Here is a 22216-nt window from a genome sequence, read left to right as displayed (position 1 = left end):
CGCCGCCTCTCTGCTCCGTCTCCGCCCCTCCACTTACTAGTGTCAGTGAGTGGAGGGGAGGAGATGGAGCAGAGAGGCGGCGGTGGTGAGACAAGGTAAGGAGAGGAGGGAGGAGGGCGGCGATTTTTGCGGGAGGGGGGGCGCCGCTTTTTTAAAAATGCCTAGGGCGCCGTAGACCCTAGCACCGGCCCTGTATGGATGGTATATAGCTGCCTTGAAAAAGAAGGGCTGTGGCTGATTTGTACAGTAGCAGCCTAGTGTCTGTTCAACTCAGGCCCATCGTTTTTAAATAACTTTATTTATTTGAATAGTAATACAAGATTAATTGATTGATTTAAAGAAAATAACTCTTCTGTACTGTTACCATGAATCTTTCTGTTAGCTATTAGATCAGTGATCGGCAACCTGAAACACTTTGGTTGCCGCGTGATGCGAATATTTATCCTTCAAAAAAAACGTACATTACATTTAATCTCAGTAATAAATTAAAATAAAACATTTAATCAAATAAAGAGATGTCTATTTGTAATAACACATCAGCAGAAATTTTAAACACATTTTACAAGCTATAACAAACAAATCTGACAATAAGGCAGGAAGGAGCTGGGGGTGAAGGTTCCCACTGCATTAGATTATACTCTTTACATATGCTCTTTATAGCTAATTAAAAAAATATATTACTTAATAAAAAGAGAGAAGAGTGCTGAATTTGTGTCCATTTGGTATGCATTCCTTTCATTCTTCACGTCACCAAGTCTCTGTCCTTCTTTATATTACCATAACTGCATCTAACCTTTACCTGCCTCACTAAATGTTTCCAACTCCCATTATGGGCTGTGTTGCTCTCATTGTGACTCAGCAGAAGTTACTATCTATATAAACCTGTAACAAGGACACTGAGCACAGGTGATACAAACAAGTGCCAGGAGAGAACACATCCATCGTAACAAGTAAGTGCAAAGGAAATCTCACACTTAATATGAAGGCACAAGGTTTGGGTGCTGTTTTATCTTTTCTTATGATACAACTTTAAGAAAAACAATCAATGAACTCTCTGTTTTACTTTGTAAACCATGAGTGCCACTGAAACACACAGGTGTTTTAACTAATCATGCCTTTACTATGACTATACCCTTTCTCCAAACTTGAACAATGAAAGGTAAAAAAATGCATGTGATATGTGCACGGGACTTGGCCACATCACGCCACCTTATGGGGTGCTACCGAAGCACCACAAACCACCTTACCCTCACTTAAAAAACACTATTTAAATGCTGCACGCACCCGAGACAGCTGCAAGCGGCACTCATTAGTGGCTTACAGCATCAAACTGTCCTCGAACTGGGACAATAGTCCTGATCAGCTATACAACCGGACAGTCCCCTCAAATCTGTCACTGAAAACAGGACAGTTGGGAGATATGCATGTGCAGATGCAGGTTGTGTGATTATTGCAGGGACAGCATTGCTCTAAAATGATCTTTGCTTTAACAGTGCATTTTGGAAAGATCAATGGTCTTCATATATAAACATATATAAAGCTGTATGGTATTTTAATGCTTTGTACTGTGACCTCTACTTTTTGCAAGTGTGTTGTATTCATTTCTATTGTCTGCTTTAATTGCTGTTTGGAAAGATCAATGTGTTAAACTGTTATCTGTGTGATAATTCAAGGCTTTGTACTGTGACTTATACTGTTCTCCCTTTATACACTTTTCTGGGACACCTCATTAGATCATTTGACTTCAATCATCCTAGTTATACAGGTGCTAGTCTACACAGAAAATCATTCCAGGGATACAATTGACAGCACTGTAACTAGGACTATACAATAGTAGCGTCTGCCCAGGGCGCAACGCTACAGGGGAGTGCAGTTTATGAATATTTTAGCTTAATTTGGTTAAAATTAAGGGCTATGGAGGCGGTATTTTTGTTTCTCGCCCCAGGTGCTAAAATTTTAAGTTACGACTCTGACAGTTAAATACAGTGACTTTCCTAGGGCAATTTCTACGTGAACACTGACTTAATACAAATGTAACAATAATATAACTGTTAGGGCTCATGACCACCAAGATGAGCTTTTAGAACAGATTAGAGTAGAGGTCTTCACCTTTAGCAGCCGCTTTTCCCGTAGAGCTTTATATGCTCACAGTTACTCAGATGCCCCCAGGTCTTAAGCTCAGAGTAGTAAAATCTCATCAATGGTGGCTATAGCACAAATGGAACCGGAGGCGCTAGCCCAGACTGGAGCGGGTGATCAGTAGCAGGCCGAGGTCAGCAGGGGAGGGCTTGCAGACTTTAGCCCGGGGGGCAAGCACACAGCACTGGCCCATAAGTAGCGGCACATCCTTAAAGGGTGGTTTTTGGTACAATATATATTTATCTATATAAAAAGAGGCTATTTTAGTGTTGCTTAATCCACATATATATATTTTTATGCCCAGGCCCAGAGCTGAATTAAGGCTGGGGCCTGGGCACTTTAGACAGGGTAACCCCCTATGATGTAGCATGTTTATCATTTTGTACAAATACACAGGCAATACTGTGTGCACTACTGTTAGGTGCACACAGTTCTGCCTTCATGAGCAGTACACGGTGAAGCGGGACATACCTCTCAACTGTCTTAAGCGAAACAGTCACCCAAATTCGGGACTGTCCCACCAGATTCAGGACAGTTGTCCACAGATAAGGTCCCCCTCTTCCCCCCATCTCCCTCCACAGATAAGGTCCCCCTATTTCCCCCTCCCTCCCTCCTTCCCTCCACAGATAAGGTCCCCCTCTTCCCCTCTCCCTCCACAGATCAGGTCCCCTAAGCTCCACAATTATGGTCCCCCAGGTCCCCCGGGCTCTCCCCCCCTCCAAAAAATAGTAGCTCATTAACTTGCCTTCTCCTCTGCTATGCTGTAGCTCTGCCTCCCGGTCACTGATACACTGGGAGTGCGGAGCACGTTGATGACGTCACCGCACCGGGCACGCTCCCAGCCTATCAGAGTCTGGGAGGCAGAGCTGCAGCATCGCAAAGAAGGCATTCATTTGCTGCCCCCCCCCCCCCCACACACACACACTACATTCATTTGCTGGCCCCCACACACATACACACACACTACATTCATTTACTGGGCCCCCCACGCACACACATTACAGTCATTTACTGGCCTCCCCACGCACACACACTGCTTACATTTTCTGGCCCCCATGCAAACACACTGCATTCATTTCCTGGCCCCCACGCACACACACTGCATTCATTTACAGACCCCCCCCCCCACACACACACACACACTGCATTCATTTACTGGCCCCCACACACTGCATTAATTTACTGGCCCCCACACACGACATTCATTTACTGGCTCCCACACACACACACTGCATTCATTTACTGGCCCACACACACACACACTGCATTCATTTACTGGTCCCCACACACACACACTATATTCATTTGCTGGCCCCCACACACGCACACTCACTCACTACATTCATTTACTGCCTCCCCACACTACATTCATTTACTGTCCTCCCCACGCACACACACTACATTCATTTCCTGCCCCCCCCCCCTCGCACACACACTGCATTTATTTCCTGGTCCCCACGCACACACACTGCATTTATTTCCTGGCCCCCACGCACACACACTGCATTCATTTACTGGCCCACACACACTGCATTCATCTACTGGCCCCCACACACATAATGTATTAATTTACTGGCCCCACACACGCACACTGCATTCATTTACTGGCCCCCACACACTGCATTTATTTACTGGCCCCCCCACACACACACACCATAGTTGCCTACTCTCCCGGAATGTCCGGGAGACTCCCGCATTTTTAGGAGTTCTCCCGGACTCCCGAGAGCCCTCCGACGGACCCCTTCCTGGAAAGCTGCCTGCAAAAGTAGGCAAGTATGACAAACACACTGCATTCATTTACTGCCCCCCCCACACACACACTGCATTCATATGCTGACACACACACACTGCATTCATATGCTGACACACACACACACACACACACACACACACTGCATTCATATGCAGTCCCCTTATACACACTACATTCATATGCTGACCCCACACACACAATTATCACTTACCTTGTTCCATCTGCGCCGCGCGCTGTCTACAGCACTTCACACATGGCACGGCACCTGTCATGTGGTGCATGTCCCATGTGACACAAGAGCTCTCAGTGATAGGCCTAATGTTGGGCCTATCACTGAGTGGGAGAGGGGGCGGATCAGAAGGATCCGCGGCCAATATGGAAGGTGGCTGTTCCCGGGGAGGGACTAGCCACCTTACAGATGTATTTTAAATGTGATAGATTTAATACAAGATTCCGCAACAGAACTGGTTCTGTTATCTTTAGATGCAGAAAAATAATTTGATTGGCTTCATTGGCTATATATGAAAGAAGTCTTAGTAAAGTTCGGCCTTCAGGGTGATATTCTACATTCTATTTTAACTCTCTACCAAGGTCCAACAGCTAGAGTTTTTAGTAATGTTTTTTTTTATCTTTTCCCTTTTCCATCTCAAATGGTACTAGGCAGGGCTGCCCTCTATCCCCTCTGATGTTTGCACTTGCTATTGCACCCCTGGCCCAAACAATCAGATCAGTGCCCGACTTCCCGGGGATCTCTCTTCACTCATCCCTTCATAAATTATGTTTGTTTGTGGATGATGTGTTCTTATTTGTTACCAGTCTGGGGACCTCGTTGGTGGCCCTTTAACTTATTTTAGATCGCTATAGTACTGCCTCTTTTATAAACTCAATATCACTAAATCGGAGGCTCTCCCCATTAATATCTTTACGCATCTTACTACACTAATTGAGAGCTGGATCAATTACGAGGTCTCCTGGGCGGGTCGTATTGCCACCTTTAAAATGATCATTCTCCCAAAATTGATGTGTCTAAACAATATCTAGATCAACTATTCAAACTAATGATAGCATATGCCTGGAAGTGGAAACGCCCACTAATGGCTTACCATCATGTGACTTTTTCCAAATTATTTACTAACATGCACGCGCCCGGGTAATCTCCCCGTCGAGACGCGGCGTTTGATAGCCCGGCACCGACCGCTGCCTTGGCAACTGTCGGACTGGAAACCCGAAGTGACGTCCCGGTCGTCAAGAAAACAGCCGGAACCCCGGGCCCAGAGGAGAGCGAGGCGCGGTGGCTATGGACACAGCCGCGGCTCGTAACAATAGCTAGCACTGTAATTATCTGTGAAATGTGTAATTTGTTTACTTAATGACTTTTTTTATAAAGCCTGACTGCCTCTTACATTTCCCCTCTATAGTCAGTTCTCAATTGCACTTCTAAGATTGTTCTCTCCCCAAAGACTATTCTTTCACAGTCTTTACTCCAATATTTTTAGTAACTTACCATCCATCTTATTCACAAATTCCTTCTTCTTATCTTCTATCTATCAAAATGTTATTTCTGTACTTTCTGGTTGTATTCTTTGTTCCTATCAAATCTTCTACCACCTTTCACCATTCTTTATCACAGACCCTGTATCAGAATTCATCCCTATCAGAGTTCAAATTTAAGTAAACTTTAAACCTCTTTAATCATACTTGCCAACATTTCTTTTTCTATTTCCAAGAGATGCCGGCTGGGACGTGGGCGTGCAGGGGGCGGGGCGGCGAAATCACGTAATTTTGGCCTCGCCCCCGTGACGGAATGACGCAAATCGCGTCATTTTACAGCGGGGGCGGAGCTAAACGCCGCGATTCCGGGTGAATCGCGGCGTTTAAACTGAATTTTTCCCACGTCCTATCAGGGAGATTGCCACACTCGTCCGGGAGACTCTCGCAAAATGCGGGAGTCTCCCGGACAATCCGGGAGAGTTGGCAAGTATGTCTTTAATCAGTGGCAGTGTTGCCATGTCGATGTATCTATTACTTAAAGTTGAACCCATCTTAACTACTTAAACCACTGTACTAGATGAACTTAGATATTGATATAAACATAATAGTTTATCTTTACTTTTAATATATTTACTTTCCAATAAACTACAGTGATTTTCTTTATTTTTAGTGTCTGGATACACATTGACCTATTTCCCATTCAGAGGTAAGTGTCACTTCATGAATTGCATCACTAATTCTTCTCCCATGCTCTCTCTAAACACAGGATTCTCATACGGTTATTGCTGTAGGGATGATACACTGGGGAGAAAACATATAGTGTCCAAATCTTAATTTAGAAGCTAAGTTAAGCAATAGGGGCCTCATTTAGAGTTGGACGCAAAGTCCATTTCAGGCACATCCTGCACATTTCCACTGACTGAGCATGCGCAGTAAGCAACAGTTCCCTGCAGTTCTGTCTGCTTTTCAGATGCAGTGTACACTGTGACAGCTTGCGAATCAGTGCAAGGGAAAGGGTGAAACACAGAGTTATGTAGGCGTGACCGTGAATAAATCAGATATTATGGGCGTCTACCTGCAAAAACTACCCTAGTCGGATCAAGACACAGAAGGAACACACATCAAACAAGACTGAAAAAGTGCGGCAGGAATTAGGTGGTGCAAGTACTCAGCTAGCTGCAGGAACTGGTTTCAGCTTGGTAGAGTATTACGAGTGGGATGCAACTGGGGTTGCATTCCACTCGTAATAGCCTTCACTCGTGCTCTTTCATGTAAGTCTTAGACGCACATTGCGTCCGACTCTAAATTAAGCCCTAGGTGTACAGAGTGTGCTAAATTACAAGTCCACTCCTGATCACACAAAAGGAGTAAAAATACACACTTTTCATGATATATGTATCTTGCACATGTCATTATATACTAAATTAAACCACAATTTGATAATTGGTAATTCATTTCCATTTTTTACCCAAAATCTTCAATTCAGAATACTTATGTTTCCTTTAGGTTAACCCGAATTACTATTACAATCGGGAATAGGTTGTTTCACCTTTTTTGGGACCTTAAAAGAAGTCTGGGTGGATTTTATGTCCTGAGCCAATTTCATTAAATTATTATTTTATTACTGTACCTCTACTTTTCACTGGTCTTGTGTCTTCTTAAGCTGTATCTTACTGATCGATTTTTGATAGCGTTTGCTGATCACTTAATAGTTGTATTCATGAATGTCAATGGGGGGTAGAATGCTTAATTCCTTAACATTATAAACTAGAGCACATGTGACAAGGTTGTGCTACTGGCATTCCAGACATAGACTACACCCATGCATGGTGCTTGAACAGAGATTATAATACAGAATATATGAAAATGTAACCTACACATCTTTTGGAATGTACAGAAGTGTCAGGCACAGCTGATAATTCTAACCTACCATATTGGGCCAGAAACGGGTGAATGTACCACAGCATGAAAAGTATTACACCTATCCACTTTGACTGGGGGGGAGGGCAGTGGCAAGCTGGGTTGGGTGGCAAGAGGGCATCTCCCCCCTGGGCCAGTCCCTTAGTGGGTTAACTTGGGCTGGGTCACTGGGCCACCTGCATTTATTTTCCTTTAGAATGTTTCTAATAGGCTGCTGAGTTCAGTCTTGCCCCCTGGGCTTAAATTTGCCGGCCCTCCCCTGGGGTTGGGCTGTATCATCAATCTCTCGATATCTTTTGCTTATTATCTAAAACTCAAATTTATTTCCAAATGCGCTCTCTCTCTCTCTCTCTCTCTCTCTCTATATATATATATATAACATACTTGCCAACTCTCCCGGAAAGTCCGGGAGAATCCAGAAATTCGGGTCAGTCTCCCGGGCTCCCGGGTGAGCTGGCATTTCTCCCGCATCCCAGGTTTTCACCGAGAATCACGTCAAATGACGCGATTCTCTGTGATTCACGCCATTTTGGACGGCGGGGCCAAAATGATGGTGTCGCAGGGGGCGGGGCCAAAATGACGCGATTTTCCTCGCCCCGCCCCCTCCCACCCTCCAGTCACGCCCCCTCTAGTTGGCAAGCATGATATATAATTATTATTTTGCTCATTTGTCCAGAACAACAACAAGAGGACAATGTTTGGTGACTTACTGTGATGTTACACATCAAACTATATTAATATATTTATGGACATTGTTCTAAATACCTGACGTAAGCATTCTATGTATTTCATTCCAAAAGTGTAAGCTCTTGAAGACCTGCCATCATATATAAATACAATCTCTACTATGTCCACTTCCATGTCAGCATAAGGAGAGGAATGTACGACCTGGTATGAATGTTGTATAATGTTCCTTTGCTAGGGTTTGACTACTTTACACCAAATTCTGTTCCACATGTCTTCTTCAACTGTGAGGAGTCCCTTCCCAATCCAGCTAGTGTATATTATTGATAGTATATATGTATGGAGCAGGCTATAGAGGCTAGAGATTACACCTTGTCTGATGGGGCTACAATAACACACACATCCCAATGGGGTTGGACCTATGTTGTTCAGTCCTATGACTCACCCATCAGTGGAACTGTAGGAGAATTTGTAAAAATCTATAAGGCAATTGGTGGATATTTTGCAGTGTGACCTTTTGGTAAAAGCATCCCATTTTCGGCAGCCAGGTGAGAAGGATCTCTCTGCTCTCCTTGCACCTCTCTCTGGCAAAATTTCGGCTGTCCAAAAATTTAGAGAGAACAATCAAAGTAAAAAATTATTTAATCATCTTTCAGCAGTGTGAAAATGTCCCTGCCCTTGCATGAGTAGCAATGATTCCCAAACCCGGTACCTTTGTGAAGGACATCACTGATGCAGCCATGTTTTATATCAAGTGTGTTGAAGGAATATAGGAATGTACATAATAAACATGTAGATTGGGTCCATGGAAAAGTTGGAAAAAGTTGAAAAAGACTAGTCTAAAGGCTGGAGATACCAGATTTGCACAGTGTGCTCCTCCTGACCCCAAAGTTGTTATGAGCATGTTGAGAACAGGTTTTTGGATGGGTTAATGTTTAGTGGAGGCTGGTCGGTCCTAAAATTAATTTTAAATGATCAAACGCCATTCACTTCTTCTATGTCGCCACTTCTAATTGTCCACTTTGACCACTGATTCAGACAGAAAAGAGTTTTGAAAGTTTCTGGGGAGTTCAAGCCCTTTGCATTAAACAAAATTATTTTAGTGTTCTTATGTACAGTATATAAATGTGTGGATCATGAAAATTAAAAACATACCCGCTAGGTATGTAAGGTATTGGAAGAAGGCACTCCTTGGGGAGAGGGGCAGGGAGAGTGAGAGTTGGAAAGGGGAAGGAGGTAAGGTAATGGCCTGCCACACTTAAGGTGTCAGCCATACTTATTGAGCAAGGGAAAGATGAGTAGGCTGGGATATAGACTAAACAGGGCTATAATTTTGTATACACATGGGGGCATAGACCTAGCAACAGGCAGGGTAGTAGGTTAAGATAAAGTCTCCCCCAAAAGTAACAACCATTTTGTAATACGTATATATTAAAGATAGAGGAAACAAAAACATTATACTTTATAAAATAACAAGAGCTACTTTTCAGTGGAACTTGAACTGAGAGCTAAACAGCACTATAACTCTCATTCTAACATTTTAAAATAATATGCAAAAAAACAGGCTAAACTGGAAAGGCATTAAAAATATTGGTAGGGTAGTGCTGTCAGGAAAAATGGGAAAAGGAAAACCGGAATGAGGCCCCAATCCTATGATGGGTGCGTCCGTACCCACCTAGCATAATAATTAATAAATAGGTAGGGATTTGGAAATAGTGGCATAATCCCTTGTATTTACCTGTACCACGTTGTTTGGAATAAGGCAATATCCTTCCCTCAAGTGATTAATACTCAGCAATGTGACAGCACAAAAAATAAAAGGAATATGAAACTGTAAACTTATTACAACTCACCACTCTGCACACCACAGATCTTTCACTGTCAGAACCACAGTGTACCTCAAAAATCCAGGCGGTTGGTGGTGCACTAAGGGCCTGATTCAAGAACGCTAATTGGTCATAATTTACATGTTTAAAGGAGCAGATAACTTTTGCGTAGTTCCACCCATATTCAAATCAAAGCATTTCTTAAGATAAGTTACGATTTAGGCTTGGATGGAAGTACGTACTGTATGAAAAGTACTTTCTGTACAAGGACACACATAGCTGGATGAAGTATACGCATATTCATATGTACAATAATTTCACATCAGAGTGCATAAAACTAGAGATGTTCACTGACCCCCGTGTTCAGGTTTTGGTTTTGGATCTGGATTAACTTCGTGTTTTAGTTTTGGTTTTGGCAAAACCGCCCTTGCATGTTTTGGTTTTGGATCCCTATTTTTTTTCTAAAATCCCTATTTTTTGTTGTTGCTAAAATCACATAATTTTGCTTTTTTTACTCCCCTACATTAATATTAACCTCATTAACACTAATTTCAAGTCATTTGCAGTCAATTTTGACCACCTCACAGGTCACAATATTATTTTCATACACTTTCAAACAAAAACTGCAGCAGTTCTTGTCAGTGATAAGAAGTAGGCCATTATCATGCCTGGTCATAAGACCAAAAAATCCACCTCTTATGTGTGGAATTATTTTTCAACAAATACTGACAACAGTTGTCTAGCCATTTGTAACATTTTAAAGCCACAGTCAGTAGAGGTAGGGACCTTAACCATCCAGACGTCATGGCGAATATGCTAGTATTAGATCTGCATCCAATATTCACTATTAATACAGCTGGTTTTAGACAGTTACTTGAGGCCTTCTGTCCCCATTACAAATTTCCATCACAACACCATTTTACTAGAAAAGCTATTCCTCGCCTCTACCAGAAGGTTTGTAAAAATGTAGTTATTGGGCTACAAAATGCCATTCTACCCACTGTACACTTAACCACAGATATGTGGACAAGCGGAACTGGGCAAACTAAACATTATATGTTTGTGACAGCCCACTGAGTTGGTGATTCGCCTTCACCAGCAGGAACAGCAGCAGCATGTACCCAAGAACGTCACATTTTTCAGAGGCAGGCTACTCTGTGTATCATCTGCTTCACTAAGAGGCATATTATTATTATTATTATTAATAATCTACATTTGTAAGGCACCACAGTGCTCCACAGAGCCGTACAGTAGGGAAGACAAGGACATACATAAAACAAGACATACGTAAAACAAGAACAGACAAAATGGATGGAGACATGAAAACAAAGGGTATGGAGGACCCTACTCATTAGAGAGCTCACATTCTAAAGGGAAGAGGGCACAGCTGAAACAAGAGGAGCGAGTGTGGCTCAGAGTGGAGATTGGGATAGTTGTGAGGGTATATTATTGTGAATATTGTTATCGAGGATAAGGTAAACTCTAAAAAAGAGATGGGGTTTCAAAGCGCATTTAGAGATTTGAAGGCTGTGGGAAAGTCTGATTGAGCATAGTAGTAACATACATAGTAACATAGTTAATGAGGTTGAAAAAAGACACCAGTCCATCAAGTTCAACCTATTTTGGATCTCCTGCGATCCTGCACTTATGTTTGAAATTAATCCAGAGTAAGCAACCGCTAATCTGTTTCAATTGTGAAAATCCCCCCAGACTCAATATTGCAGTCCTATTTTTACCCTATATCCACTACTATCCTTCATTTTAAATTAACGGTCGTATCCCTGGATACACCTTTCTGCTAAAAATTTGTCTAACCCTTTCTTAAACATATCTATTGAATCTGCCATCACAACCTTCCCTGGCAATGAATTCCATATCTTGACTGCCCTTACTGTAAAGAACCCCTTCCTTTGCTGGTTGTGAAATTTCCTCTCCTCTAACCTTAGGGGATGACCACGTGTCCTGTGTATGGTCCTTGGGGTAAAAAGTTCCCATGAAAGCTCTCTGTATTGACCCCTTATGTATTTGTATATAGTAATAATATCTCCCCTTAGACGCCTCTTTTCTAAAGTAAACATGCCTAAACTGGCTAACCTTTCCTCATAACTTATTGACTCCATACCCTTTATCAATTTTGTCACCCTTCTCTGAACCCTTTCTAGTTCCAAATGATCTTTTTTATAGAGTGGTGCCCAGAACTGTATTGCATATTCAAGATGAGGTCTTACCAACGATTTATACAGTGGCAAAATTACACTGTCTTCCCTTGCATCTATGCCCCTTTTTATGCATGCCAATACTTTGTTTGCCCTTGCAGCTGCTGCTTGACATTGAGCACTATTGCTAAGTCTACTGTCTACGAGCACTCCCAAATCCTTTTCCATTATAGATTCTCCTAAATTAATTCCAGTTAATTTATAGATTGCGTTCTTGTTTTTGATCCCTGAATGCATAACCTTACATTTATCTGTGTTAAACCTCATATTCCATTTGACTGCCCAATCCTCCAGTTTATTTAAGTCCCTCTGTAGAGAAGCTACATCTTGCTCTGATTTTATTACCTTACAGAGTTGAGTGTCATCTGCAAAAATAGAAACTTTACTCTCTAAACCATCACCAAGGTCATTAATAAATATATTAAAAAGGAGTGGTCCCAGCACGGAACCTTGAGGTACTCCACTTAAGACTTTTGACCAATTAGAAAATGTTCCATTTATCACAACTCTCTGTTCCCTATTCTCTAACCAGTTTTTGATCCAAGTACAAATTTTGATTCCTAGACCCAGTTCCCTTATTTTGTAAACCAACCTCATGTGTGGCACTGTATCAAAGGCCGTTGCAAAATCTAAGTAGACCACATCTACTGTCCTGCCCTGATCTAAGTTCCCACTAACTTCCTCGTAGAAACTAATTAGATTAGTTTGACATGACCTACCCCTCACAAATCCACGTTGATTCCCACTAATAATTTTATTGCGTACCAAGTAATCCTGAATACTGTCCCTTAAAATACCTTCCAGTAGTTTCCCCACTATTGATGTCAGGCTTACAGGTCTATAATTCTCTGGTTGTGATCTCGTCCCCTTTTTAAACAACGGCACCACATCTGCTATTCGCCAATCCCTTGGTACTGAGCCTGATGAGATTGAATCTCTGAAAATTAAGAATAGCGGTCTAGCTATTCCCGAGTTTAACTCCATAAGGACCCTTGGGTGTATGCCATCTGGACCTGGAGCTTTATTTATCTTAATATTCTTTAGTCGCCTTTGGACTAGGGAATTCCATAAGTGGTGAGCAGCTCGGGAGAAATCTTGAAGGCTGGAATGAGAGGTGGTTATCAGAGACGAGACAAGGCGCAGGTCAGAGGTAATACCGCTGACAACCTGTTTGTGAAACTAAGGGATGTCATTGCAACTCGGTGGTACAAAACATTTTAAAAAATGACAGGAGATGCTGTCCGTGTCCCGAAATATATAGGGTAATTTTCGGGATTCTGCAACAGCATGTAGGAGAATGCAGCAGCTGCAAGAAGAATAGAATTTAGGGGGAATGTACTTTATTCCAGCGCAGTGGAGCATATTTTCTGTGTTGTGCAAGGAGCTGAAACCACTCTAAGTAGTCACCTGTGAAGAGAGTGCAGACACTGTTAGCTTGAGTCAAGTGATTCCCCTAATTAGTCTTTTTGAAAAGCATTAAGAGAAATTGAAAGAGGAAATGAAACAAAGTAATTCCACTAATTATTTTAGACTTGTAGATTAAGTACTTTATTCGCTTCACCAGGATCCAAGAGTTATCAACATCTTGAAATCGGATCATTACATTTTGGCAACTGTGCTTGATTCTAGATTTAAGAGCTATGTCTTCTCTTTCTTTTCAACTCACCCAGATCTCAAGAGATACAATGAGCTCCTGGTTAGCAAGTGGTACATGACACAATGATGTCTCCTTCATCAGTTTCTCTGGAAATTGCTGCTAGGAAAAAACTTCGCTTTCCCAAGACACCCAGTGGTGAAGGAGTCTGCACTACATTTTGACATTTGGTTCTTCTCTAAAAGAATTGCCCAAAAATTGTGACAACTCTTCCGTAAAATGAGCTACAAATTCCATGAGGAAGGCCATTACCAGCAATTACATCAAAGTACACAGACTTCTGTGATGTTGGATTCCAGCGTGGATGAATTAGTATTGTTTGAGGATGATGTACACACTGATGAGGGTGAATATAATGACAGTGTAGATTGCAGGTGCTGAGAGAATGGAGCTAGCTGGTGCTGGTATGCTAGGTAATATTTTGGGTAGAATGGCATGTTGGCAATTTTAAGTTTTTCTACAGTAAACTTTCACCTTTATTAGAGGTGTTTTTTTTCTATAAAAAGGAGCAAGCTTTTTATTTACATTTTTGTTTCCCTGACTTAAAACCATTATACACTTGAACATAGCCTTTAGCACATGAGATAGAGGGATTAGTATCATCATGGCTGAGACTGGAGAGTGACAAGAACAATGCCACTCCTCCTGTTTCTGTATGAGCTATGGCACAGTAGAATGTCACTGGAGACTTTTAAGACCACTGACAGCCCAATATTACAATTTCTGTTTCAACTGAACTCTGCCACCTCTCCTGTTTCTGAGTGAGCTATGGAACAGTAAAATGTAACTGTAGATTTAGACGAAGACTGTCAGCCCTATTATTTCTATTTCAGCAATGACAATTAGCAATGGAGCAATGACACTCTCCTCTTTGTGTTTTATCTATATAACACAGTACAATGTGACTGCAGATTTAGAAGACGAAGCCTGCCAGCCCTATTATTTCTATTTTAGCAATGACAATTAGCAATGGAGCAATGGAGCTCTTCTGAATGTCACTGAAGACTTTGAAGAACACTACTACCCTTCCTCTTTCTTTTCTACCTATGATGCTGCCCAACTGCTCTAGAGACTGCCAAGAACTGTGCTACCTCTTCTGTGTCCATCTGTGAAATGGCGCTGGATCGCCGTGGAGGGCGGTACTTATTGAATCCAAAACTCGTGAGATCCAATGATGTAACGATGACGTTTTGCCTCGTTTTCTTTTCTGAGGGTGCTCGAAAGAGCCGACTCGGTACTTGGATTTGCTAAGTTTGGGTGTGTTCGTTTCTCGGGAACCGAGCCTGAGCATCTCTACATAAAACAAGCATACTTATGATAAATATGGGATATCAATTGGCTGCATCTAACTTAACTCACCCTTACCGTTAATGGCCTACGTTAATCCGCCCTCCCTTGTTCTGTAAGGGGTCATAATGATTAAATGTGTGCAGTTCCTAATTTCTTGCAATTGCATTCATATACACATAAGTTTAGTTTCTGGCCATGCGCAGTATGAATTCACGTACAATACGCTATGCATACGGTTGTTCTTTTGGACTTGAATCAGGCCCTAAATCAGTGACATGATATAAGGCCTTATAATCTTTCACAAAAATAGAAAATATTGTAATGTGATACTTTTCCAATGATTAATCTAAAAAATTTCACTAAGAGTGTTCTCATTATGACCACCATACTGTGTTCTTTTCTAGGAAGAGCTGAGCCCATCCGACTATTGCTAGCAGATCAGTGGGCTTCTTGGACTGAGAATGAAGTTCAAACTGCAGACTGGTTCTCTGGAAAATGTGGACTGAAGAAGAACACGGTGAGGTGTTTCCCATGACCTCTCATGTCTACTGTTCCAAATAGTCTCTTTCCTGGGTTTTCACGTAGTTCCACGTTTACCAAAGATAGTCCTTCTGTTTGTTCAAATGATTATTTGCTACAGTTGGGTGTTTGTTTGCCTTTCTAAAAAACTGAAGCAAACATTATTGAATTGCCAATTAGCCCACAGAAGTATCCATGGATGTAATTATCACACCAAGGTATCCAGGAATACAGTTAGCACACTGAGGTATCCAGGGATGTAATCAGCACACCAAGGTATCCAGGAATACAGTTAGCACACTGAGGTATCCAGGGATGTAATTATCACACCAAGTTGTTCGGGGATGTACATAGCACAGGCGGTATCAATGAATGTCTTCATTGTTCTAACTGCACAACTCACTAGGATGTATGAGGACATTCAGGTGGGAGATCACAGAAAGACAGATAGATAGAGGGATAGATATTATAAGACACTCTGAGGGGGGTATTCAATTGTTAGCGAGATGAGTTAAAATTTCGCGCTCGTAAAAAAAAAAAAAAAACACGCTCGTTTTTTCCTGTTCGAGCGCGCGTTTAAATAAAAACAACCCCTCAATTCAATTGTTTTTTTGCATGCACCCCCTCGCGCTCTATTATTGGTCCTAGCGAGTTTGAAATGGTTAAGGCACTCATTTTACTATAAAAAAATAAAAGTAAATTAATGCAATCAAGAATGGCCCCAGCACTGCAAAGGAGATTGGGCCCCTACACTGCAATCAAGAAGGGCCCCAGCACAGCACAAGAGAATGGGCCTCCACACTGCAATGAAGAAGGGCCCCTACACTGCAATGAAGAAGGGCCCCAGCACTGCAAGCAACAATGCCCCCCCCTGTACAGCAGAATTAAAGATTTTACAAGGAGGTAAATTTTTTGAAATTTACAAACATTTCTTGAACACTGGCCAAGCATGGACATTTGTAAGGTACAAATATTTGTGGGACAGTGGGCAAGCCGGACATTTCTTCGAAGGTACAAAATCATTTTTGGGACTTTGCGTAAATAAGTGTGTGTAGGTAAAGCATCATAAAACTGAGGATTTCGTCCATGGTGAGTATTTTTTTTTTGTTTTTTTCAATAAAAATCTATGGTGTACATGAGGGTGTTTACTGTATTTCTTGGGGTTTTATTATTTTTAGTAAAGATTTGTGGTTGGAATGAGGGTGTTGTGCTTTTATTTAACATTTTGCTTTGTGGAAGTACAGATCACAGCCAGCCGTGGGTGTAAGAGCATGTTGGCACTTGTGGTTCTACTACAAGTGCAAACATGCCCTGGGTGCTATGGGTACGCTGGTGCTTGTAGTTAGACAAGTAGCAGCACGCCCACACTATTTAGGCCAACATGGCTGGCTGGGACATGTAGTTCCACAAATCAAAATTAATTTTTTTTTGTTTTTTTTCATACAAAATCCCCATTTATTACCCTACTACCCACAGCCCAGGGGTAGTAGGAAGAGCCCTAGTGCTATCGGCACTGGGCTGGGTGTCCCTAGGGGGGTGGCCCACTTACATTTTTCAGCGGACCACAATCCCTAGGGAATCCAGGCCAGCGCTGAACAGTCTGTGGGTGTTTAGTCATTATGGCTGTGGGACCCAAACTGCGTTTCCCCCCCCTGCTATAGTGCCTATCACCCCGGCTGGTTTGCCTAGTGCTGGTTCAATTAAATTAGGGGGAACCCTACGTCAAATTTTTCAAAGAGTTTAACTCACACATCAATAGCCTGCCAGCACTAGGGCGAAGACTAAATAGAGTGGGGAGCAAACGATTTTGCTTTTAAAATATAAATAAAAAAACATGATACTTTTTGGCACAACCACCCCCCCCCCCTCTTAAAAACAAAAAATAATATAAAAAAGTTTAAATACATGCACCACTATAGTTTTTTCTAAAGGGGGAAATTTCCAAAAATGATTAATTATTATACACTTTTTTAAGTACTTTTCTTTTTTTAGGTTACTTTTATGAACTTTTACACCTATTTTCTCAGTTTAATGTATATTTTTCTTAACTTAATAAAATTTTTTTTTCTTTGAGCAGACCATGGAGGTGCGAGATAAAACAGCATATTTGCCTTTTTCACACTCGGCGTTAAAAAACAATTGAATAGCTTTTTCCGCTAAGGATTCGCAGCCAGCCTATACTTTAACATTGACAAACGCTTGGAGCGCGATAACACCGTTTCGGTAAAAAAAAGAAAAAAGATTAGAATTGCATGAGAAGTTTTCGCGCTCAAAAATAAGGTAAAATAGCAAAAAAATTACTTTGCACGCTCGAACTTCCAAACTCGCTAACAATTGAATACCCCCTGAGGTTTTATTTAGTAACCAACAGTAAAATGGAAATAAATTAATCAAAAATGTGGGTCATATTTGGGTTTCTCTAATTGAGATGGTTGAAAATCTTTGTCTAACACTGTGTCACTCACCGGACTGTGAGTGCCATTTCTCCTGTGTTCAGGAACCGTGGCCGTCCGCCATCCTGAGGGTCTGCGCATGTGCAGCCCTTATGAAACCTTCAGTACCTATTTCTTTTAATTGATTGGATGATCAGGTAACCCTCCCTATTTAAACCACCTGTGATCATTACCTGGTGGCCTGATCTTGGAGTCTCATTCCCCATGAGCCTCTGAAGGTGTTCCTGTGTTTCCTCGTGTATTCAGCTCCAGCTGATTCCTGTCTACTTCGTTTGTGGTTTCCAGACCACTTCAACTCTCCTGTGTTCATCGTGTCTGCACTCAGCTGATTCCTATCTGCTATTGCTGCCGGATTCCAGTCCGCCTCAACTCTCCTGTGTTCAGCGTGTCTGCTCTCCGCTGCCTCCGTTACTCCTGCCGGTTTCCAGACCGTCTCAACTCTCCTGTGTTCATCGTGTCAGCTCTCCACTGATTCCTTCGCTACTACTGCCGGATTCCAGACCGCCTCTACTCTCCTGTGTTCAGCGTGCCTTCCCTCCGATGCCTCCGCTGCTACTGCCGGATACCAGACAGCCTCAACTCTCCCGTGTTCTTCATGTTTCCAGTTTCACTTACTACTGCTTCCTGAGTATTGCTCCGTTGATTACCAGTTACCTTCCGTGCGCTGCACCAACCTGATTACCGCTTCCATCCTCTAGTGGTCTCTAGTCCTGCCGGCGTTCAGCCGTTCAGGTATCCCTGCACGTCTCCTTGACAGCCTGCTCTCCTGAACCGCGGTATGCATACTTTCCATTGACTTTGCTATTGTATTGCATATCCGTCTGGACTGTGTTGTGTTCATCTCCGGAGTCTTCCATCACTGAACCTATTGTTACTATTGACTTTGTTTCCTATTACCTGGATCTCTATAGTGACTTTGTATACTTCAAGCAGCGCTTGTCAGTTATTATTAGAGATGGTCACTGACCCCCGTGTTTTGGTTTTGGATTCGGTTTTGGATCTGGATTACCGTCGTGTTTTGGTTTTGGTTTTGGTTTTGCAAAACCTCCATTGCGTGTTTTGGTTTTGGTTTTGGTTTTGTTTGGTTTTGTTTTGCTATTTTTTGGGAAAATCCATGTTTTTGGGCCTAAATTAACCCAATTTAGTGCTCCAACTGTTTTAGAGACAAGTAATCTAATTGTTGAGGTAATAAATCATCCCAAAAAACAGTTTAATTCTTCGTTGGTAGGCCTATTCTATACACAAAACAGATTGTCTTCCTCTCCATCTATGCATATTGGCAATGCAGCCATCGTCTTTGAATGTATATTACACCCTACACTTATAGTTAAATATGTAAAGAAATGGAAAAAGCCAGTTTGGTTTCTGTCTCTCAAGGCCCCCCTCCACTTGTATAAAATACCAAAAAATTCAGCCATTATAGACTGTACAATATTAATTGACATGGAGAAAGCCAGTTTGGTTTCTGTCTCTCTAGGCCCCCCTCCACTTGTATAAAATACTAAAAAATTCAGCCATTATAGACTGTACAATATTAATTGACATGGAGAAAGCCAGTTTGGTTTCTGTCTCTCTAGGCCCCCCTCCACTTGTATAAAATACTAAAAAATTCAGCCATTATAGACTGTACAATATTAATTGACATGGAGAAAGCCAGTTTGGTTTCTGTCTCTCTAGGCCCCCCTCCACTTGTATAAAATACTAAAAAATTCAGCCATTATAGACTGTACAATATTAATTGACATGGAGAAAGCCAGTTTGGTTTCTGTCTCTCTAGGCCCCCCTCCACTTGTATAAAATACTAAAAAATTCAGCCATTATAGACTGTACAATATTAATTGACATGGAGAAAGACAGTTTGGTTTCTGTCTCTCTAGGCCCCCCTCCACTTGTATAAAATACTAAAAAATTCAGCCATTATAGACTGTACAATATTAATTGACATGGAGAAAGCCAGTTTGGTTTCTGTCTCTCTAGGCCCCCCTCCACTTGTATAAAATACTAAAAAATTCAGCCATTATAGACTGTACAATATTATGAAAAATGGACAAAGCCAGTTTAGGGTCACTCTGTCTATGACACCCTACCCTTAAGGATAAATTGCCCTAACAGCAGCCTTTCAAGATGGTATGTGATATGGAAATGCCACAAGTCCCTTTCCTCTTTGGGGGTAGATTGCACCCTACACTTACATAGAAAGTTTTAAAAAGATGTTATCGGCATCATCTTCAGCTTCATCCTCACCCTCATCAGTGTTATCGTCATCATCACAGACTATCAATTCATCGCCGCTTGAATCCGCCATTAGAGAACAGTCAGTGCTTGCATGTCTTGGATGGTGAAGGCCTTCCTCGTGGAAGATGTAGTTCATTTTTATAAACATCATTTTCTCCACATTTTTGGGAAGTAACCTTCTACGGCGATCACTGACTAAGTTCCCTGCTGTGCTGAACACTCGTTCAGAGTACACACTGGAGGGTGGGCAGCTTAGGTATTGCAAAGCAAGTTTGTACATGGGTTTCCAAATAGCTTGCTTTTCTTCCCAGTAAGGAAAGGGACTGTCTGACATTTCCATATCAACTACCTCTTGAAAGTAATCCTCCACCATCCTTTGCATGTTTATACTCATATTGGATGGACTTATGGGCAAAGTGACACTTTGTTTTGAAAAATCCTTCAAACCAGCCCAGATGTTAAATTGTTCTCGTCTGCCCCCTGTGTCTTCCCTGCTTCTTTTTTGGAAATTTAATTTTTTACGAGCAACAGCTTGAGAAAGTGAAGGAGGACACGTCGTCAAGCCGAGGCCCAGTTCAGCGGCCAACTTGCTGAGCAATAGCTCCTTGCAAAAGTTCACATCTCGCTCATTTACAAGTAAAGACTCAATGTAGGTTTTAAACCTTGGATCAAGCACAGTGGCCAAAACGTACTGATCCGAGTTCAAGATCTTAATAACTCGAGGATCATTGTGAAGCGAATTAAGTACTTGATCGACAAGGCCAACATACTTTGCTGAATTGCTTGCTTTCAGCTCCTCCTTCATTTTCTCAAGCTGCTTTTCCAATAGTCTAATTAAAGGAATGACTTGGCTCAAACTAGCAGAGTCTGCACTGACCTCACATGTCACAACTTCAAATGGTTTCAGCACCTTGCACAGCACTGAAAGGATTCCCCACTGTGCAAGAGTGAAATACATCCCCCCTCCTTTCCCAATGTCATGACTTGTGCAATATGCTTGGATGGCTTTGCGCTGTTCCTCCATCCTCTGAAGCATGTACAGGGTGGAATTCCACCGAGTTACCACCTCTTGCTTAAGTTGGTGGCAGGGCAAGTTAAACTGCTCTTGGAGCTGCTGTAATCTCCTACATGCTGTGGCTGAATGCCTGAAATGGCCTGAAATTTTACGGGCCACCGAAAGCATCTCCTGCACCTCACGGTTGTTTCGTAGGAAGCTCTGCACCACCAAGTTGATGGTGTGAGCAAAACAGGGAATATGTTGGAAATCACCCAGCTGTAATGCTCGCACTATATTGTTGGCGTTATCTGAAATGACATACCCTGGGGAGAGTCCGAGTGGTATAAGCCATGCATCAATCACATCTCTCAGTTTGCGTAACAAATTGTCAGCCGTATGCCTGTTAGTGAAGCCGGTGATACAAAGAGTGGCCTGCCTGTGACAAATGTTACGTAGTGGTGTACATGCTGCTGCTGTTCCTGCTGGTGAAGGTGAATGACCAACCCAGTGGGCTGTCACAGTCATATAGTCTTTGGTTTGGCCACTTCCACTTGTCCACATATCTGTGGTTAAGTGAACAGTGGGCAGAATGGCATTTTTCAGCGCAATCTCTACATTTTTACACACTTTTTGGTATAGTTGTGGAATAGCTTTACGGGAGAAATGGTGTCGCGATGGAATTCTGTAACGCGGACACAAAACCTCAATTAACTGTGAAAAACCAGCTGCGTTTATGGTGGAGATTGGACGCAGATCTAACACTAACATTGCAGCCATGGCGTCTGTGATTCGCTTGGCGACTGGGTGACTGCTGTCATATTTGCTTCCCCTCGCAAAGGATTGTTTCACAGTTAATTGCTGAAATGTAGGACTGCTCATTTTATTCACCTGCCTCTGGGATGACGATTCACCCCCAGCAGCAGCAACAGCAGCAGCAGGACTAACGCTTTCTTCAGAGGAATCAATAATAGTGCCGGAGTCATCCAGCCTTAAGTGGGATGCCGGGCTAACTCCGAGCGCTACTGAGGATATTGATGAG

At 42.2% G+C, this 22216-nt stretch overlaps 1 protein-coding gene across 1 annotated transcript in view; it reads left to right on the top strand.

Annotated features, from left to right (window-relative positions):
* Positions 1-879: 879 nt before the first annotated feature.
* LOC142161535 (glutathione S-transferase P 1-like) overlaps positions 880-22216 on the top strand; it is a 33680-nt gene continuing 12343 nt past the window's right edge. The window contains exons 1-3 of the mRNA XM_075217233.1: positions 880-950; positions 6054-6089; positions 15378-15490. Of these exons, the coding sequence (XP_075073334.1) occupies position 950; positions 6054-6089; positions 15378-15490 (150 nt within the window). The 5' untranslated portion in view covers positions 880-949. The remainder of the gene's footprint in view (positions 951-6053; positions 6090-15377; positions 15491-22216) is intronic.

This window comes from Mixophyes fleayi, chromosome 6, assembly GCF_038048845.1.
Source record: "Mixophyes fleayi isolate aMixFle1 chromosome 6, aMixFle1.hap1, whole genome shotgun sequence".
Taxonomy (NCBI): domain Eukaryota; kingdom Metazoa; phylum Chordata; class Amphibia; order Anura; family Limnodynastidae; genus Mixophyes; species Mixophyes fleayi.
This window is presented reverse-complemented; position numbering and strand designations above follow the sequence as displayed.